General features: G+C 43.4%; 1 protein-coding gene across 1 annotated transcript; it reads right to left on the bottom strand.

Moving 5' to 3' along the window:
• Positions 1–417: 417 nt before the first annotated feature.
• On the bottom strand, positions 418–9975 carry CYSLTR2 (cysteinyl leukotriene receptor 2). Its single transcript, XM_065654362.1, has 2 exons — positions 9886–9975; positions 418–2283 (listed from the first exon to the last, which is right to left on the bottom strand). The coding sequence occupies exon 2, from the start codon at positions 2255–2257 to the stop codon at positions 1325–1327; it is 933 nt and encodes a 310-aa protein (XP_065510434.1). The 5' UTR covers positions 2258–2283; positions 9886–9975; the 3' UTR covers positions 418–1324.
• Between the last annotated feature and the right edge of the window lie 10439 nt (positions 9976–20414).

Here is a 20414-nt window from a genome sequence, read left to right as displayed (position 1 = left end):
CCTGTTTATACCTGATTGCAAGCGGTCTGATTTCTAGGAAATGTATTTTAGAAAAAATTTGGAGACTTAAAAACGCAGGCAGCGATTTGGTAAGATTTTCCAAAGTACACATAGGTGTAGCTTCCCATTGCTTTCTAAAACAGCCCTCCTCCTCCTCCTCTGCCACCCATCTTTCCTCCTGTTCCTGACAATGTACTTCCTCGCTGCATTGGTGTGTGTTTGATGTCAGGGAGTTCAAAGCAACTGAAGTTAATCCGCTGAAAAAAGGGACCAGTTTCCTCCTCGGAGCAGGCGGGAGGTGAGGGATTAGGGATGTCTTTGGCAGGAGTTTGCTGTCACACTGGTTTACCTGTGATGAGGAAACCACTCCCTAGCTACCCATTGGGACAAAAACAATATTAAAAGTTTGTCTCTGGATTCCCGCACGTGAGCTGAGCTACCGAACTGCGGCTTTCAGAAAAGCAGTGGCAACAATGAGCGTAAAAACATGTGTTGCAATGACCCTGAAGGAATCGGCACCCATGTGAAGAGCCTCAGGGTGCAGCTGGCTCGGTGCACCCGCATCCTGCCCTCCCCGCCAGCAGTTGGCTTATTCATAGTGCTCCATGCTGATGCGGCTTGCTTGAAATTGTTATCTTGCTTGGCAATCAGTGAAATGTTAAGTAAACTACTTTGGTGGCCTCCTCAGAGTGGAAAATTTAGAAACGTTAATGCCTTCTGAACAGCCTGAGCTGGTGCTGGGCCCTGTTTGGCTCCCTGCCTGCTCTATCAGTCAGCCTCAGCGGGAAGTATCAGTGCTGCTTCACATTTGTCTGTGTGCAAACCTTTGGCCGGTGCTTGCAAAGGCGACTAACAGGGTGCTATGAGGCTGTTGGGTGTCACAGAGTCTGAACCGCGCACCTCGGCACACACAGGGAAAGGAAGCACAGAGAGGTTCAGACGCAGACGCTGAGGTGGTCAGGTGAGGGTTTCCCTTCAAGTCACTGGTTCAGTATTGTGAAATTAAATAAATGGACTTAGTAGCAAGGTAAATCCCTTTCAGTCCATTGTCCTGAGGAGGGTGAACACTATAAGTATATCTAGACTGCTAAGTAGAAGAGGACCAGGGATCACACCCAGGCATCTGACCACTGATCATCCTGCCTTGGTTTTGGCCATCCCCAATGAGCTCCTTCCAAGCCTCTTTTGCATGGGAGGTGCCTGGCACTGAGCAGCGTGGCTGCAGGCTGGCTAGCACCACACAGCTTCAGCCATTGAATAGTACGGACCCAGTCTAGATGTCACATCGGAACTGTCTATATATCATTCTGCATTTCTGCGTCAGCTACCTGCGGTACAAACTTCTGATTCTTGCTTTGAAATTCTCGGCAGCGAAGTAATAGAGGACAGGATCGAGGCAGCTGTGCATGGCAGCGAGGCAGAGAGTGACCACCAGTGCTTTGTGCATGGGCAGGTTGGCCTGGCTGCAGCTGCTGCGCATCAGGTGGACAGTTCGCAGTATGTGATATGGCAAGAAGCAGAGGAGGAAGAGGATGAGAGTGATGATGATGGCTGACAGTGCCTTCTTGTGACAGGCCGCCTTCTTGCACTGTGGAGCCCTGGACCTGAGCAATGTTTTTATTGCAAAGATGTAGCAGACGATAATTGTGCAAAAAGGCAAAATGAAGCCCACGATGAGGACAATGCAGTTCATTATGAGGAGCCTATACGTGCTGGAGGGGTGGAGATCCAAGCACTTGGCCGGGTTCCTGTACCCAGCGATTTCCTTGCTTAACATAGGGCTGGAGGCTACCAGCACAAAGAGCCATATGGCTGCACATATTATCTTGGCATACTTCATGCTGGTTGCTTTCCACTGCTTGAACGGATAGACGATGGCTGTGAAACGAACCATGCTGAGCACGGTGAGAAAATAAATGCTGCAGTACATGTTCACGTACAAGGTGTAAGTCATGATCCTGCAGACGATGTCACCAAATATCCAACGTGATCCCATCAGGAAATATGTGGCCCGAAAGGGTAAAGTGCTCACAAACATGAGATCTGAAATAGCCAAGTTCTGCATGTAAATGTTCACCGAGGTCTTCCTCTGTGAAGGCTGGAAGAAAACATAAATGGAGAGGCTATTTCCAACAGCACCCAGGATGAAGATAAAGAGGTACATGATGGGATAAATGACTTGCTTGAAGCTGTCAATTGTACAGTTGAAGGAGCTGTTGGTGAAGTTGTCATCTGGTGTCATCGCGGAAATATTCATCGTCTAAAGCCAGGCTCTCCGTCTTTCTGCCAAAGTAAAAAGAACTGGTGTGAGCACGGGGCTACAGACTGGGCAGGGAGTTCAGCTACTCGGCACTATGTTGCTGAAGGCAGAAATTGTGAGATGCACAGGTCAGCGGTAAGTACAGGTTAATTAATGAGTAATTACCTGTGACGTCCCTGTAAATACACATCTCAAGGTGTAAAGCCCCAAGTCAGGTCTAAACAGTTTCATTATTACAGCAGCTGGCTGTTGCCTCAGCCTATGAAAGTGCTGCTAGAAATCACTATCCACAATCCTCCTTACACTGCATTTCTCTTTTGTTTAAGTTTCTGATGTCTTCCTATGTCTCTGTTTGTGGGGCCTTTGCTTCGTTTACCACCTTCTCAACCTTTTTTCTGCTCAACTGCTCTGCATCAGACAGTCATCTGCACATACTGCATTTTCCAGGGCAGCCCATGTTTGCAGCCCTAATGAAAACGGTCTTTGAGAAAATGGGCTGTGTTCACAGAGGGTGACATATTTCCTCCTATGAGGCTATAATTCAATCAAATCAAAACCACTCAGCACTAAAATACTCTAAATAATATTTTTTTTCCTCATTGGAGTCTATTTCCTTGGTGAAGTCCTGATTTATCCTCTGAGCTGACCTGAAGCTAGTAGTATTTTGAAAGGAAGGTTTCAGTATTGTTGCTTATTTAACAGTGGCAAGCAATTCCGTCTCTGCGTCTGCCAACATACTCTAAAGATGGAGCATAGAAAATTTTAGCCTAAAACCCAGAACTTCATGGCATTTCTAGATGCACAAAAAAGAAGCTTTTAATTTGCTCTAGTAAGAGTGATAATGGGTCAGTGGTACATAAGTGCATCTTGTCTCTTATTCTGAACCTCACTGGCTTCCTGTTTTGAAATTAATTTCTTTGCACAAGTGGAGTCTCCCTAAGGGGGGAAATGGGCTCTGGATTTGAGTGCTCTGGGCTCCCAGCTACCCAGTGCAGTATTCCCAGTGCACCGTAAACGGGAGCCTGCGCTATGCTCAGAGCCGTCCGTGGTATCTTCAGGGCAGTGTCTCACAGTCTGTCTGAGTCCCTTAATATAGCAACAAGATGTGGCCCAGCAGCTGCCTTTTCTCTGGCCCCGCTGTGACGGGGAGCGTGGGAAGTGTGAGCCCTGGGCTGGGCTCTCAAGGAGCACGACTTACCCCCCACCACGCATCTCAATATGGGAGCGTGGTGACTTTGGAAAGGACTTTCGCTCCCACCAGTGTCATACCCATCTCCACAGTGCCTGATATTACCCCTCCAGAAAATCAAGATAATAATATCTGCTGAACTTAGGAGCGCTGAAGACCAGAAGTGAGCAAACTGGATATTTGGGGTCAGCAAAGCCCCAGCCTCAGTAAACACATGCTCCTAAAGGAAATCTTCTCATTTGAGATCCTCTTCCCCCACGGAGGGGTGCGACAAGGTACACTTCCTAACAACAAATCTTTTGCAACCAGAGGAATTTTGAATGGTTATGGTTTTCTGCACAAAGCAACTGTATGACATACATGTTTTCTCTGTGGGATCAAGGACCAGCTCTTCTCCCAGTTGAAGGTGATCTCTGCATTTTGCAGGGAAACATTGCAGCCCCAGGTACTGCAAAGGGAAGAGCCCTTTTGACTGTGTTTTCCTTACCTCTAGAAACATCAAAACACAAGAAAACATCAGTGATCTGCCACCTGTTGAAGTATTCCTGTTGTATGTGAAACCTGTGACTTAGAGGAGTCAAATGAGGATGAAGAACCTGGAACATAAACAAATTCAAAGCCCTGCTGAGCACTACGAGCACTGGCTGGTGGCCCAATGTGGTCTGCTGAAGGATGGGATTAGGACAATGAAAATTCAGGTGATGAAAAGCCCTTGGGTCCCTGCACCCTGGGGGGGCACTACAAGCACAGAGGCTGAGGTACTTTGCTCAGGCTCTTCACATGAGGTTATCTGGCTAAGAAGTACCATCAAAGCTATTTTGTGTTCCTCATTTCTCCTTCTAGATTTAGGAAACTAAATGTGCATGTGTAATTGAGAAAACTCAGCATCCTTGGACTTGGCAAGAAAGCCAGTACTCAGACTCGTCTGCAAATTATTCAAATTAAACTTTCAAGCTTTTACGGGATGTCTAAGAGAAAGAGGCTGGGGACCAGTCATCTGAAAGCTGTTAACCACCATGGTGCCTGCCCTCAGTTGAGGGCCAGGAATGAGTTGTGCAATTATCATATGTACGTGCTCCTGTTAGTCATGTTTTAACACATGGATCAAAAGGAAGGAAGGTGCAGTGAAAGATTTATTTCACACAGGACTATCTCAAGCAACCATGGAGGAGAAGGGGAGAATTTCACTGCTTCTTGAAGCCAAGAGTTGTTCATTAGCCAGGTAAGGTCAGGAGATGGCACCTAGATAAACAGAAACAATGACATATCTAAGGACAGGCAATGAACTTTGTTTTCAGCAAGAGCGTCCAGATTGCCTCCTAGGTCAGAAATGAACAGGGTGTATTTTGGGTGAGAGACCGGACCTACAGGGTCCTCCAAAAGACTTCAGAAGGGAGACTGGTGGTAAGATCTAACAGCCCTCTAAGAAAAAAGAGGGAGAGAAAGGGACAATCTGAAATGGGAATCTCTTTTAAGTGGTACTGCAAGACTCGTCTGGTAGAAACTCCCTAGCTGGAGATTTGTTTCTATATATGAGCTTCCCTGGTGGCAGCTATTGAGTAGAAGAAGCTGACACATGTCCCAAAGCCCTGACAACCACCCTGGTAGGAAAAAGAGAGCACATTAGCTGAGCACGAAAAATGGAGGATTTTCTGAAATAACTGCTGTTTAAGTAGGTTAGATGTTGAGTTTGGGAGAAGTTTTTTATTTTCTTTACCTCTGTGAAGTCTTTTAGAAACATTTATGGCTTGATTAGTACGGATTTTATAAACAGTTACCTTTTGTTGTAAATTACATATATTATAAATTATATCTATTTATTACGAATAAATATTTTGCCTTTTATCTTAGCCTGGCTTGACTGTGATTTAAGGTGAGGGGATAACAGAGGGATATTCCTTTCCTGAGGTGAATCTAACACCCTTAACAAACCAGTGCACAAGCCAGATGGAAAACTGATAGAGCAAAAATAAGAGGTTTGTTTAATTGCAGAAGATACTAAACTAACAGAAGTGCCATAAAACTACCAGATTTTAAGCTCAGGATGCAGGTAGCAGTCTATAGAATCACAGAATCACAGAATGGTTGGGATTGGAAGGGACCCTGGAGATCATCTAGTCCAACCCACCTGCTAAAGCAGGTTCACCAGAGCAGATCACACAGGAATGTGTCCAGGTGAGTTTTGAATGTCTCCAGAGAAGGAGACTCCACAACCTCTCTGGGCAGCCTGTTCCAGTGCTCTGGCACACTCAAAGTAAAGAAGTTTCTCTTCATGTTTAGGTGGAACCTCCTGTGTTTCAGTCTGTCCCTGTTGCCCTTCATCCTATCGCTGGGCTCCACTGAGAAGAGTCTGGTCCCATCCCCTCAACAACCACTCTTGAGATATTTATAAGCATAAATAAGATCCCCTCTTAGCCTTCTCTTCTCCAGGCTGAACAGACCCAGCTCTCTCAGTCTTTCCTCATAAGAAAGATACTCCAGACCCCGAATCATCTAGCAGCAGAGTGAGAGTTATCCCATAAACTGCTCAGTGTACAATGTGTATGGCTGGCTCCCTGGGGTAGGTTTTGTGCATGTGTGTGCAGGGCAAGGGGCTGTGGATGCAGAGGGACAAGGAGGGCTGTCCTCAGGCAAGAGCGGCTCAGCAAGAGCAGAGCAGGAGCAGGTCTGCCTGGGGAGCAGATCTCATGAAGCATTTGTGCAGATCACTCAGGAGTACAGGAGAGGAGCTGGTGGTGGCTGTGGTCATTGTGGGCACTGGGGTTGAAGGTGGCATCTTTTGGGCTCAGCTACGAGGTAGGAAAGAAGTTCAGGTGAGAACCAGCATTTCAGTGTATGAATGAGACAGCAAATAGGAGAAATTTAGGTTTGTGAGGAACTGAGGGATCTTTTGAAATAAAGGCAAGCGACACAGCAATGAGAGACTGCACTGTACCCAGAGTGGAGCCAGGCTACTGGAGCTGCAGAATGAAAGGTTTGCAGAGGAGTTTTAATTAGAAGCAACAGGGGAGCTGATGGGCATGGGAGAGCAAGTGGGCTGGACTGATGAGACCTGTGAGGGCAATGAATTGACATCCAGTGCACTTCTCACAGGACCAGGAGGGAAATAAAGCCCAATTGCAATAACTAGGGAAGGCAAATCTAACTGCCCACAAATCCACTTGGCTGCAACATGCTATCTTGAGTGACTAATCAAAAGCGAAGCTTGAACGTAATTCTGCACCGATGCTCACAGCCCAAAATGAGGCAAGGGAGCTGGAAGGCTTGGCATGAGACAGTAACCCTGATGCAAGGAGAACCTCAGAGACCTGCTAGAGAGGATAATCAATGGGAGCCTGTGTTGCCATGCTAACAGCTTTATGGTAATGATAGTGTAGGATGCACAGGTGGAGGAGCGACTACCTAACTTGCAACAGCATAAAAATATTATGGCTAGCAGAGTTCTTGTAGGCAGATATCCCATATTCTAATAATAAAAATGTAGTACTAGGAATGCACTCCCAAACTCCACATCATGATGACGACAGTCATCAGAAAATATTAAGTGAGAGTAGGAAGCTGAAAGCAATAGCAGGAGATTTTGAGTGTCTTTATAAAGATGCAATGCTGCAGCAGAAGGAGGCAATGTCCATATGCAAGAAATGCCTCATTCCTAGAATAATTAGTTCTGCAAACAAATCCACAACACAAAATGCTATTTTACATTTGATCTTTACTGCTGCACAGATCCTAGTTCAAGCAGGTTTTGGTGGAGGGAGCCCTGCACTAGCAATCACAGTAGAGCTAAGTTTTGCACTGTTGTAGGACAGAGCAGCAGTCCCAGAAGTATGAAGCCTATGTAATTTTAGGGGTTGTTTAGAAAAACAAACAGAAAAACGAACAAAACCTGTATTAAAACCCTATATTCCAAAATAAACAGATATTTTAATAAATATTGAGTCCTATGTGTTTTGGTAGAATAGTTAGCAAGATTCCCACTTAGAAAGCAGAAGGCTTGTCCAAATGAGAACAGGAAAGCCTGTCAAATATGGAAAGGAAACTGAGAGCATTAAAAAAAAAAAAAAAAAGTGAAAAGCACCTGGTAAAGGATGCTCAGGCTGACAGTAAGCTTTGTAAACCCATTGAAAAATGAAAGACTGCTAGGAAACTGGCAAGGCTGCTTGATGGCAAAAGATCTCTTATAGACAACAGGCCACAGCAGAGAAACTCAGTGAACTCCCTCTTCCCTGCTAAAGATATTGGGGTATTTTCGTGCCTGATGCAACAAACATGTCACAGGAGCCAGCTCCACTCAAGAGATGTGTGCAGGAATTATTAAACTGACCAGATAAGTCAAAGGCCAATAAGTAATCGGCACCAGATGGCATTCATATGAGTATCCTGAAGGATTTAAAATGTGAGACTGCCGGCCAAGGCACGTAACCCACCGTTATATTCATGTGCTGTGCCCATCACCAGTGCAGCTCTGGTCTACAAGAAGGACTTGAGAGGGCACCTTGATGGCCATGAGTTGGTCATCTCAGTGCTGTGAGCTACTGACTGCTGAGACCAATTTCCACCTCTGGCACAATGTGGGGAGGTCTGTAATGAAGAACAAAGGGGCTGAGATTGCTGAAATGCCAGTCTGCTGAGAAAGAGTCTCCCTTTTCAGAAGAAAAGGGAGATGCTGCCCCACTTACTTGCTGAAGGGCTGTGAGGATGATGGATGAAGGGGGCCCCGTGGTCATTTTATATGTATATACGGGTATGTATGCATTTAGACAGTTGCATTTGCCAAAGCCTTTGACAAAGCTCTGCACCAAGGGTTTCTTAAAGAACTAAGTTGCCAGAGAGCAACTTATATAAAATCACCTTATATAAAACCTCCATGCGCCCCCATAGTGAGCAGCTCTTGTATCTACACCCAAAAAAGAGATTATGGAGTTAGAGAAGGTGCAGAGAGGGGCAAGTCAAATGACCAGGGAAACGGAGCAAGGACTAAAAAGCCTGAAACTCTTCAGTATAGAAAGGAGGAGGCTGAAGAAGGAAGTGGTCAAGGTTTACAGAGTCAAGGATGCAGTGGATAGTGTGAATGTGTGCTGTTATTCGTAAGGTCTTGCAGTACTGGGACTAGGGGTGCTCGAGAGAGCTGTTGGGAGTTTGCTTTCAAATAGATAAAAGAGGATGGTCCCCTGAGCAGTGAGGACCTGGCAGTGTAACTGCCACAGTTGACTTTACCGTGTTATCCCTAATTCCTGCTGGTGACTTCAGGCCAATGTCTGTAGTGATATTAACACAGAGATTCCATCCTGTGTGTCAAAAAGCTGTTACTCGGAAAATGGCACTAGTCAGCAGCCCTGGGCTACTCCCAGTTCTAGTGGAGGGCTCAACCATGAGCAGTCAATCAAGTCATCCAGCACCTCAGCAGACAGTGGGAAAGATTTCTATGCCATGCCTGGACAGAAAGACACGTTTCTTTTAGAGAGGAGGGGTGAAGGGGGACTGCTGCTAAATGTGTAAATATGAAACCTCCGCTGTCACTAAAATTGTAAACATGAAACTCTCAATTTCCAAACTGCTGATCTCAGATCTGCTGCTCTGAAACACTGCATTCACTGTAAAATGAGTAACTACCAAAGGAGCTATTTTTAATAAGGTGTTCTGCATATGCAAAGTTAAATAGGGAGATCAGGCTGTTCATTCAAAATATAATTCTTTGCTATGTTAGGTGATAAATACATAGATCCTTTTATGCCAGGGAAAAGAGATGCTCTGTGCATCTATCACAATAACTCTTTGCTTGAAGAGGACCCCAGACACCACAGTCTCACATTTATTACACAAATAAGAAGGTGGTTATGATATTGCCACTATAAAGGAGATCACTTGGATTTGCCACTGCACTTCTGAGAAAAACAGAAGTTCTCACGATTTTTTAAAGTTCCCATTGGTTTTCTCTCTAGCATTCATTTTGTGTTTCAGAAGCAGCATTATCAAGAGTAATGTAGCATAATCAAGAGTAAATGTAACAGAATGTAGTATTGAGAATTAACACTGAATTCATCAAAACATGGCATTTTATTAACCTTTCTATAACACGTGCACAATAATTTAAAAAAAAATTAAGAGTCTGACATTTAATACCTTTTATTTTAAAAGTTTGCCATAAACCAAATACATATTTTTCAGCTAGTTAAAAAACAAGGGTCACTTACTTAGATCCACAACTTGTTTGTTATATGTCTGGCAAACATTCTTAGTTACACAAATCCAGTCTTTTTTTCTGACAAAAAGAAATTCTCAAGACAGGCTTTGTCATAGAGAACTTTAGTTAACGATTGCAAGTTCTGGCAAATAAAAAGCTTACTGTGAGTACTAAGGAATATAAGTAGGTTGTATTTTAAGTATTGCAACCATTTTTATCTACAGCAGAAAAAGCAAACAAATCTTGTCCTACCTCAGCTCTTGTGCCTTCTGGTGTGTTCGGTATTTCCTTCTGTGTGCTGTTGTTAACAACTTTCAGTTTTGTTAGTGGAAAGAAAAAAACGATGCAACCCCCAAGTGCTATTTATGCAGAAGCCACAGAAAAGCAATGAGCAGTGGGAAAGGGAAGTAAATCCTGATTAAAAGATCTGACATCTTCCTAAAAGAGAAATGTTCTCAGCTCAAGGAGTGGTGCTGGCAATCACATGGCAATCTTTCGTAATTTTCACCCAATGAAAGAGGCTCTACAGCTACATGACATGTTGGAAAGCTTTCTGGATTTCTGTATTTGGGCCCACACTTCTATATATGTGCTTCCAATTATCGGGGTTGCACAAAATATCTCATGCAGCTCATTGTTCGAGGTTGAGTTTACAGAGCACTAATTTCCCTTGAATTTTGATAGGAACGGAATACACAGCTCTGTTAGGCCATGAACAAGTAGCTGCCTTTCTTCGCCTTAACATTTTACCACTTCTCGATGGAGTAACCCTGACTGCAAAGATGGGTACCCCTAGTCAACTGCAGCTGTGAAATAGTTATCTATACATACTATAGGTACAACAGCTTGGCTACTCCCCCTCTGTGCTGTCAGCACATGCAGGCAGACCAGAAGCATTTGAGTGCTTTCTGGCTGCTGTGCTGTATTTCATACCAGAAGCAAGTTAGGAGTCTACACACGGCTGCTTACCACAGCTCAGCAGATGGGGAGTCTCCCAAAAAACCTTCTCACCACCCACATTTGTAGTTGTCTGTGTCTCAAAGCGCTTTGGATTATCACGTTTGTAATCTCTCCTCCACTGGTCACTTGTGCCTGATTCTCATTTAACTCAAGGGGTCTTCACTCTCGTTGTACACGTGGATATGAGAATGGGCAAAATAGTCCACTGGGTTTGGTCCCCATGTAGGGTCATGGTGGCAACATACCATGGCTGCGAACACTCGTGTCACCAGAGCTGACAAATCCCTACCCTCAAGGAGGAGGTACATACAGTTTGCAAGCAGCTCTGTGGGTGGGTTTTTTTTAGCATGAGGATAAAAAAAAAGGACATAGAAAACCAGCTTAGCTGGGAACTAGTCTAACACCTTCAGTCTCTGGGGTGAGCACAAAAATCCACAAATTGTGGTTTTGAACATTTGCCTACACTTCCGTTGACAGCGCAAAGTCAACTTAAAAAGCTCCCTGATAGAAATCTGCATCAAGTGAATTTTCAAGGTGCAGCATGATGGTGAATTAGGACCCTCCTGAGATCACTCCAGTGGTGCCTAACTTAAATATTGCCAGCTCTCATGGCACATAAGCCTGTGGATAGGTGTCCTCTTCCAGCTGTGGTTGCACTGGCCGCTTTGGTTACTGTCCCAGCTGTTTCCCTGTCTGCCAAGGTCTACCCGCAGAACGGTTCATGTGCATGTCCTAACCCCGTTTGGTCATTGAGATATCACAGACACCTGAAACAGGAGATCTTTGCTCACCCAGCCCATGCGGACTGAAGCAAAGTAGAAATGAACCCCATGAGGAGCTTGGTGGGCAGATAAGCCCTTTGGAGGAAACCGTGGTGCGAGGCAGGGAGCAGCGTGGGGTGCGACCGCTTCAGACGATGAGGCCATGGCCAGAGGACATCTATGACCTCGACATTTACTCAGGAGATGCTCCAGTAACTCTAACTGCATCTTATCTGCAACTGGCAGAGACTAATTTAGGCACTGCAGTAGCAGTCTGATGACATCTCCATCACATGGCAGGCGGTGATAATCACTCTGGGACTGAAAGGCAGGCTGTTCTCAGATACACAAGGCCAGACACCGAAACATGGGGAAAAAGTTAGACATTGATCACATTTTATTTTCCTGATTGTGTTTCGAGAACATCTCTTTCACCATATGATATGGTTATCTTGGTTGCCTGGATAATTTCCCACATTCACCTGCTTAAATATTCTGCTTTCTGTATAGTACAGTTTCCTCCCTTTTATAAAGTAACTCTGTATTTTGCTTTTAGCCTGGCTTTGAATAAATGGGGTTGGTTGCCAACTCACCCCGCACCTGATGAACTAGATCTGGAGTAACTGCTTGGGATTTTTTAGAAACAGTCACTGGATGACTCAGCTTCCGAGGGAAGTTTATTACATTTCTTACTAATAAAAACTTTAGTAATTCTGGAGAAAACATCTCAGAATATCACGAAGGATCAAATACTTGCATCACAAGATTCTGCATGCATATTACACATTCAACACTTAACAGCCTAGATTATTTTTGAGTTTTGAGTTCCATAAAATGTGTAGATGGTCCAGAATGTGGCAGAGTGCAAAGCACCCCTCTGGGCTGCAGCTGCTCTCTGCCCTGCCTCTGTTTCTGTTCCCTTTTGCATTTCTGGCTCCATGACAGACCAGTTTCAAGACAGGGAAGCTGGAGAGGGTGACTCCTCCTTTCCCTTCCCCTTCCTCCCAAACCCACCTCCCGTCCAGCCCTGTGCCAGGGCACTGCTCAAGAAGGAAAGCTCTGCTACCTCCAGCCCACGGCGGTGAGCAAAGCCACCACTGCAGGCTCCGAATACCCGTTGTGTGAAGAAGCTGAACTTCAGATCTGAAATAAGAACTCCAGGCCAGGTAGAAGCAAAAATTTAGACTCTCCTCCCCCTGTTCAGCCTTTCCTGTAGGCTAGTTCAAGTGTCCTCATGGGTGGAGCACTACCTGGTGGGAGCACCAGTCAAGGAGCCTGTCTCCCTGTATAGGGAATCTTGGACACCCCAAACACACATCATGCTATTACATGCTCCATAGGGCCATGCCTCTCCCCATGGCTCTATGGTGCCACTCTAAAGTCAGCTGAGCTGCTGCCTGAGGACAGTCCACAGTCTGGTCCAACCCCACGTCAGTGTAGTCTCACAGGGGGAAGGTTGTCATCCATAGCAGAGGACAAGAGCTGCCTGAAACCTGTCTGGGTCTTGATACACGTGCACAGCCCAACAGAGTCACACAAGCTCGTCAGCTCATGGGGCACAGAAGCATTTGCACACCAGCTCAGGCAGCTCGGCAGCCCCACTGCCATGGGGACTGTGCATGACAGATGTGGCAATCCCCAGCATGAGGGGTCTGGGGTGAGACGCCAAGTGTCCCAGGCAATCCAGAAGAAGGATTCTGTCTGTTTTTCCCATCACTCAGTCAATGTTTTGCTGTCTGCAGGCACGAAATACCAGAGGCAGAGTTTCGCTTTTTTTCATGTCAAGAAATTTTTGGTAAAAATGGATCTGTCAAACAAACAGAAGGAATTACCTCCATTGAAGATTTTAGCACCTCATGCCTTCAACACGGCAGCTTAGCCTACTAACACACATCTATTTCCAGAGACTGAAATTACAAAGCCTACATTAATTTTCTGTGCAATCCAGAAAAAAAGGTCATCCAATGTTAGTAGCTCATCTGCTGTCAGCCATAAGGCTGGATAGATGGGAAGATGAAAGTGACGGCTGCATGAAGAAGGGAGAAGAAGCAGGGGCAATTTTAAGAAGAATTATTCAGAAACAAAAAGCACAGAAGGTTTTCAAGCTGTTTCTTTTGCAACATTAGTAATGACATATTTTTTAATTGCTTGTGGTCCTTTCTTAACTGTTTGCTGTTCCTTATTAATGTACCGATAAGGACAGAGGAATGTTAATATATAGCTGGAATGGAAAAAAGTTCTCTAATGTTGTCTCTATGTAAAATAAACCGTTCCTTTTTAAGTATAAAGTACTAAACCTGGAAACTTTTTTTGACAGCCTCTCCAAAGGTGGCTGTGGGCCTTGGGAAGAATTGATTGTCTCCAAAACCTGTGGAGGCGATGGCAGCTGGGAGCATTAATGCTCTTTCCGGAGAATAATCGATCCAATTTGTGACTCTGAAAAGACTGAACTGGAGCAGGACAAAACACCAAACACTTTCTAAAGCCTTCATATAAACCCCATTGAAGTAATTGTAAAGAATAGTGCCTTTTTGGATGAAAACCTAAATAAAACAGCCCCCGAAAGTGTGACTGGAAAAAAGAATTCACTTTTTTTTTTCTTTTCAAGTAGCTAAAAGCATTTCAGATCTAACACTTGCTAGGTTGCCAGCGTACCAGGTATATTGTATCTTCTCTGTGTAGTATACCTTTCAATACCTCTCCCTCTCTCTCCTTCTGCAGCTGTTTCTCTACCTACGAACCACCACGATGCTGAAAGTGAGTTTCTGCTTGTATTGTGCATTTTGAATAATTGCACTGTCTACAGTCACAACCTCTATCATTTCTAGTTTTTGTGTTAGACACTACAGGATTGCAAACTGATGGGATAAGGAAAGTGTAGAATTTGAAGGATTTGGCAATGAATCTACTCATCTCTATCTTAAGATATGGTCTTCTAAAGATTTGTCATTTCTGTACGTTGGCACACATATGCAGCTCTACAGTTCTTCACACAGACAGCTCTGTGTTTTGGTCTGTGTTTACTGCATATCAAATATTGTGCAAATCCTGTGGTATTCTGCTGAACTCTCCCTTCATGCAAATACAGAAACCCAAAGCAAAACAAGCTTCCTTTCTTCTCTTTTTGCTGACTCTTTTACAAGAGCCCTGACCCAACAGCTGGGTAAAAACCAACAAAATTCTAGAATCAGAACAACCAGATGTAGGTGCTCTGCATCTTATATCCAATGGCAAAACACCACTGTAAGACATAACTTGCAAGTCCTCCCACCCACGTTCATATCAATGTAAGCATCGCTAGTACTCAGCAAAAACATTATCACAGACAATACTGTGCTTAACTACAGCTCCATTCCAAACTCCAACATCTTCACGAAGTTGTCTTTTTTTTTTACCCTTTACTTTCTTATCCAATGCATTTGCAGTGTTATTTCATGCTTTTTCTGTATCTCTGTGTGTGTATATGTCATATATACAACAGGTATAAGTGCAGCTGCGTGTATGCATTTTTATGCATGCACTCACAGACATGCAGTCAGATTCAAGCACTTACAGAGAACCCATTTGTGTGCATATGTATTTGTAATATAATATATACACACTCAATTTGTAATATAATATACACACGCTCAATAAATAGGTTGAGCTTGAGCATCAATGCTAAGTTATATCGACCAGACTTTATGGAGTCATGGGAATAAGCGTGGGACACAAGCTGATGGCTTTTATCTGCTGGAGGTCCACGTAGGAGGTTCTTCCTACAGGTACCGCTGCAGCTGACACAAAAAATAAGTTTACATTTTTGTCTTCGATTTGGATTTTAACGGTGTTTCTTCAGATAAAACTTAGGTGGGGTTACGCCTCAGCAGCAACATTTTCTATTTCACTGGCTTTGGGAAATGGTTTAGGACATTGTGTGCTGTTCGTTACTTTTCAAACTGTATTACAAAATGCCATATAAAGATAGTCAATATATGCGATTTTGAAGAAGATAATAACACAACCTTCTGTCTCAGTTTTTTACTTAGAATTTTAGGAAAATATCTGTCTATGATGGGTCATGAATACATTGTGAAAAATGTCCATTTATAAATTAAATTTCCAACCTTGAAAATTGCTTGGATTATATACTTCTTTTGCAATTATTTTGCAACCAGTGTCCCCCCAGATAAAAAAAAGATAACTAATTTAAGCTCATCTTCGTCACAGACTACATGCTTTTGTGACATAACTTAGAGAAGCCCTCTTTAATGACATATACTGAATGTAAGACTGTCTGAGCCGGACTGGTGGTGACAAGGGTGGGAGAGGGAAGTTCTGCAGCAGCGGGTTCCTCCATTGTTAGAGGATGGGGATCTTTCAGTGCAAAGGGGAATCCATCACCCACACATCCCACCCTGCTGTGCCGAGCTGATTAATGCAGCCTTCGCTCTGTACTTGAGGTGCTTAAGTCTGAACTCCGGGATTCTTTGCAGCAGACAAGGGAAGCCCTGTGTGTGCTATCACCACACACATGCCTGACCACCAAGTCCAGCACCCATCTTTGTGGTTGGTTGTCACCAAATGACCTTGTTCACTAGCACAACTAGTGCTTGGGACCAGTCTGGAAAGGTCTGACGTGGGCTGGCTAATGCAACCAGGTGACTGTCAGTCAAGCTTGCATGGAGTTTTACAGCAAAACAGGGAGACAGCTCACTCCGCCCTGATTAAACTGCCTCATGTTTTGCTTTCAGAGTCCACAGTGCAATGAGGACAAGCTGGACAAAGACTAACTGGTCTTTTTCTGCAGGAAGAAAATAAAGGGAAATACATGTTTTAATTCAGTTTTGTTTGGCAGAGATGTTTTTTCCACTTTGTTGTTGTTGCTACAAGACCAAAGCTGTAATCCTCTTGAAACCCAGAGCATGCCGCCAGAGAAGAATTAGCACAATGGTTTCAGTTTTATGTAACATTCCCAATACCCAGCAACTGAGTGCTTTAGAAGAGAATAAACAAAATGAAGCTGTTTGTTCAGCATGTTCCAACACTTGCCCATCTGCCTCCCTTTGTACTCACAGTCCCTCAGCCACAACTTTTCTTATCCACTACCGTCAAAAATATGACTCACTTTTCACATAATAGACTGGGGGAAAAGTAGAGAAGTTTTTGTACATAATAAAGTTTTCTCTTGCTCACAATTTCCTGCATCAACTCTTATTTTACTTCTCGTTAAATGGAATGACACAAAGAAAATGTACTTTTCTAGCCATAGTTAGCTGCAGTAGGACTCACTGTCTATGGCACAATTAGCTCTACTTGACTCTTCACAGAACCAGGCAAACGAAGCTTTGGTGTAGCTAGTTTTAGGAATTTGTCAAAGTCCCGTGCGATGAGGGGACTAAGTGTTAGTACGGTTTAAACCATCAGTGAATTTGGTAAATGAAGAAAGTCTCCTCCCCTCTGCCCAGGCGTTTTGTAAGCTCCGCTAACAGGCTCTCACGGCTGCAAAGCAAACGCCACTCCGAAGTGGGGATACTGGCCAAACTGTCTCCCCTTGTGGCTTTTGAATCTGTGTGCATCACCACAAGAACCGTATCCCCAAGCAGATGAAGTGGTTCCCGTGGTAAGGGTCTGTGTAGGCAGCCCTACTGGTGACATCTTCAGTGACCGTCCCTTTTCCACGGCATCATGCTGTACTCTGCCCGCACCACGGCTGACACCGAATTCCCAGGTCAAGGCTGTGTTTCCCCACAGAGCTCCCTGCTCTTGCTTTCCCACGCAAGACTGGTTTTAACAACACTTCACCTGGCTGATAGAAAGGCACAAAACACACAGCAGGCGGTCAGCAGATTTCCAATTCAGATGAAATCTCACAGCTTTTTTCACACAGATCTCCCGCTTTCCCACAATGAGACCCTCATTTGCATCAGACAAGCATTGGTGCCTCAGGAATCTCTCACGTGTTAGATCGATTTCCCTACAACGAGAACATCATTTGCCAAGCGGATATGGGGATAGACCCAGAGGTCCCCTCCCAAGTCTGCTGGAAGCCCTGAACCACACTGGTGGCGTGTGTGGCATCATGCTGGGGTGAGGAAGGCTCTTACCAGTGTCAATGACCTCTAGTCAGCCAGAGGATGCCTCTGGCCAGCAAAATGATCTTTTGCATTTCTCAGTGCTGAGAAATGTAATTTTTCTTAGTTGCTGTAATCACCAGTACCCGTCCACAGGACAGGAGTGGGCCTGCAACCCGTCACATCTGACGGAGATGCTCATAAACTTTCCCAGGTTATTTAGTGATGCTTAAGTTATTACAGCAAGCCACAGGCTTGTGTAAAGAGGAAACAAGATAAACTTAATATGCTTTAAAATCAAGGCAACTATTTACCTTTTGGATCTTAACCTGACTTGATAGAACTGCATGACGCAGTCTCTAAAAAACATCACTCTGAGGAAAGCTCCAAAGAATACCACCTTTAATATGTCTATTGCACTTCATTTGTTCTGTTCTACACTTTAATTTCCTAGGCATCTCTTAAGGGCATTCTGTAGGACAGTAAGTATAATTCCTATGAGCTAGCTAAATTACTTCTAGCAAATTTGTACCAGCACTTATACTGTATTAGCATCATTATGTTATAATTTAAACCTTTCATTCCACCACTAATCAAATGCAATTCTAGCAAATAACCCAAGTGTTCTAATTTAACAGTAGGATCATGTCTTTCTTTTTTTAATAATCAGGCATGGTCACTATAACTTCTGTAAGTAATAAAGGAGTTTCTACTTGCCAGTATACCCTGTTTTCCCGAAAATAAGACAGGGTCTTATATTACTTTTTGCACCAAAAGTTATTACTTTTTTACATGTATAGCTGCCTGGATGCTATTTAAATTGACTTTTAAAATGAACGGTAACTAGGGCTTATTTTTTGAGTACGGCTTATACTTTGACCAAACATGTATTTGAGAAACAGGGTATCAGCACCATTCTCTTTCGTCAAGCAAGCTTCCTAGGTCTAAGTATCCTCTTCTTGTACCTCTGCAAATCTTGAATACTTCTATCAGAAGCATTATGTACAATATACCCCTAGAAAACTCTGCTTCCCTTTGACAGGCAAACCTGAAAACATCTGCTAGTGTAAGCAAATTGCCTGTGGGAACTGCATGCTCCCCCTTTAGGGATGTTTTCTGGTTTTCATTTTTCTTCTCTCTGGTGCACAGATCCACCACCTGTACTGCTGAAACATATTAGAACTGGAATTTCAAGACTAAAGTGCTAAAATTAGCCAAAAGCTGAAAGCACAATTTTACTGTGTCAAGAGTTTGCAAACAGGTGACAGAGGCTCTTTTCTGGTTTATGTGGCAAATTGTAGTAAAGCTAAAACAATATTTTAAAACGAAGTCTTCCTTTGTTTCAGCATCAGAAATCTTAGCCAGCTATAAAGATACTATCCAAATTATGTTTGACTGTTTCTTAAGATGTGATACACAATGTTTGCAGGCCATAGCCATAGGAACATAAATATTTTGACACCATTTATGCAACTATTCAGTGGAAGGACTGTCAGGCTTGTGTTCACCAGAGACGTGAGACCATAGGTAGAAAGCAGTGATGTCCTTGGCAGTGTACAATGATAGCCTTATTTCAATTATGCAGAATGATAAGCTATACAGTAAGAATTAGACTTGCATCTCAGTCACTTGTGTGTGCCTGGGAAAAAGCTCTTTTTGGTGTCAGAGACAAAAACATAACAGCTGATATATCCAATATACTGCTGTCAGTTGGCTGTTTAAAAAACAACAACAAAAACAGACCACAACAACGTTACCCTCAAGGCCAGATTTTGGAAGAACAAACCTACAGATCTACACACACGTTCTTCACATCATTGCAGGAGAAAATCAGATATCAAAAAAGGCCACACAAAATCAGTCAAAATGCTCACTTTGCCTGGCACCCTGCCTGTGACAGGGACCAATCAAGGATGCCTGTGGAGTAGTTCAATAAAAAGTCAAGTGTGTAGTGATGCTTCCCCAGAATAGTCTTTCAGCTGTCAACAATTCTTGCTTAAGGATTTACTGCAGGACAACTGCCTGGAGATTTAATAACGTTGATGGGTTTTTCTTCAATGAATTTGCTCATGTCAACCTTTGGCAACCACAACATCTTTCATAGAAGAGTTCCTTTCCAGAAGTACATATAATGGAAAATATTTGCTGCAGAATTAGATCATGTACATTAGACATATGTACATATGTATATTAGAACTACCTGCATGAAAATCACCTCCTTTCCTCTTTTCTGAACCTGCTACCTGCTAGGTTTCTTTGATACTCCTTATGTTTTGTATTGTATTGTTTTGTATTCATCCTTTCCACGCCATGCATGGCTTTGTAGACCTTTGCCACATCTCTCTGCCAGGCTGAAGAGTCCCAGCCTACACACTCATTGCCTGTATGGAATCTGGCTTGCACATCTTGGTCATTTTTAAACCTATACCTTATTGAATTTAATATCCACATAATGCTAAAAACACTGATGCATCACAGATTTACACAGTGATATCGTAAGATGGGGTTTTTGTTTGGTCCTGAACATTAAGCTGAGTTCTTCATATGATGAGTTCTCGTTTTTGAGAGCCAGCAGTCAGCTCACAGTCCCCCCATCTTATTTATAAAGGTAAACCTGCTGGACAAGGAGGCTTCTGATGTGCTTAATTTTGCATTCGTGTTTATTAAATTTCATGTGTAATTTAACTGGTCTATTATTTATACTCACATGGTGCTTTTGCAGTTCTTCGAAGTCAACCCTCATCTTTGCTATTCTGCAGAAAATAGCAAAGTATTCTGCATATCATCTTCCAATTTTATCTCCTCAGTTTTTACCTTTTTTTCTAGATTATTTAATTATGTGAAACTAAAGTCCCAGCACAGTCTGAAACACATTGGTAGCAACCTCTTTTTGCTCTAAAGATTGATCATTTGCCTCTACCCTCTCTCTCCTGATTATTTTCGCAGAATGGAATGTTAACACTGCTTTGATTTAGCAACAATTTAGGATTTATTAAAGTAGATCACA

This window comes from Caloenas nicobarica, chromosome 1 (genome assembly GCF_036013445.1).
Source record: "Caloenas nicobarica isolate bCalNic1 chromosome 1, bCalNic1.hap1, whole genome shotgun sequence".
Taxonomy (NCBI): domain Eukaryota; kingdom Metazoa; phylum Chordata; class Aves; order Columbiformes; family Columbidae; genus Caloenas; species Caloenas nicobarica.
Note: the sequence above shows the minus strand (reverse complement) of the source record. Positions and strands in the feature narration are given on the sequence as shown.

Excerpts from the sequence above, each read along its gene's own strand:
- CYSLTR2 (XM_065654362.1), bottom strand. The coding sequence starts at position 2,257 with ATGAATATTTCCGCGATGACACCAGATGACAACTTCACCAACAGCTCC.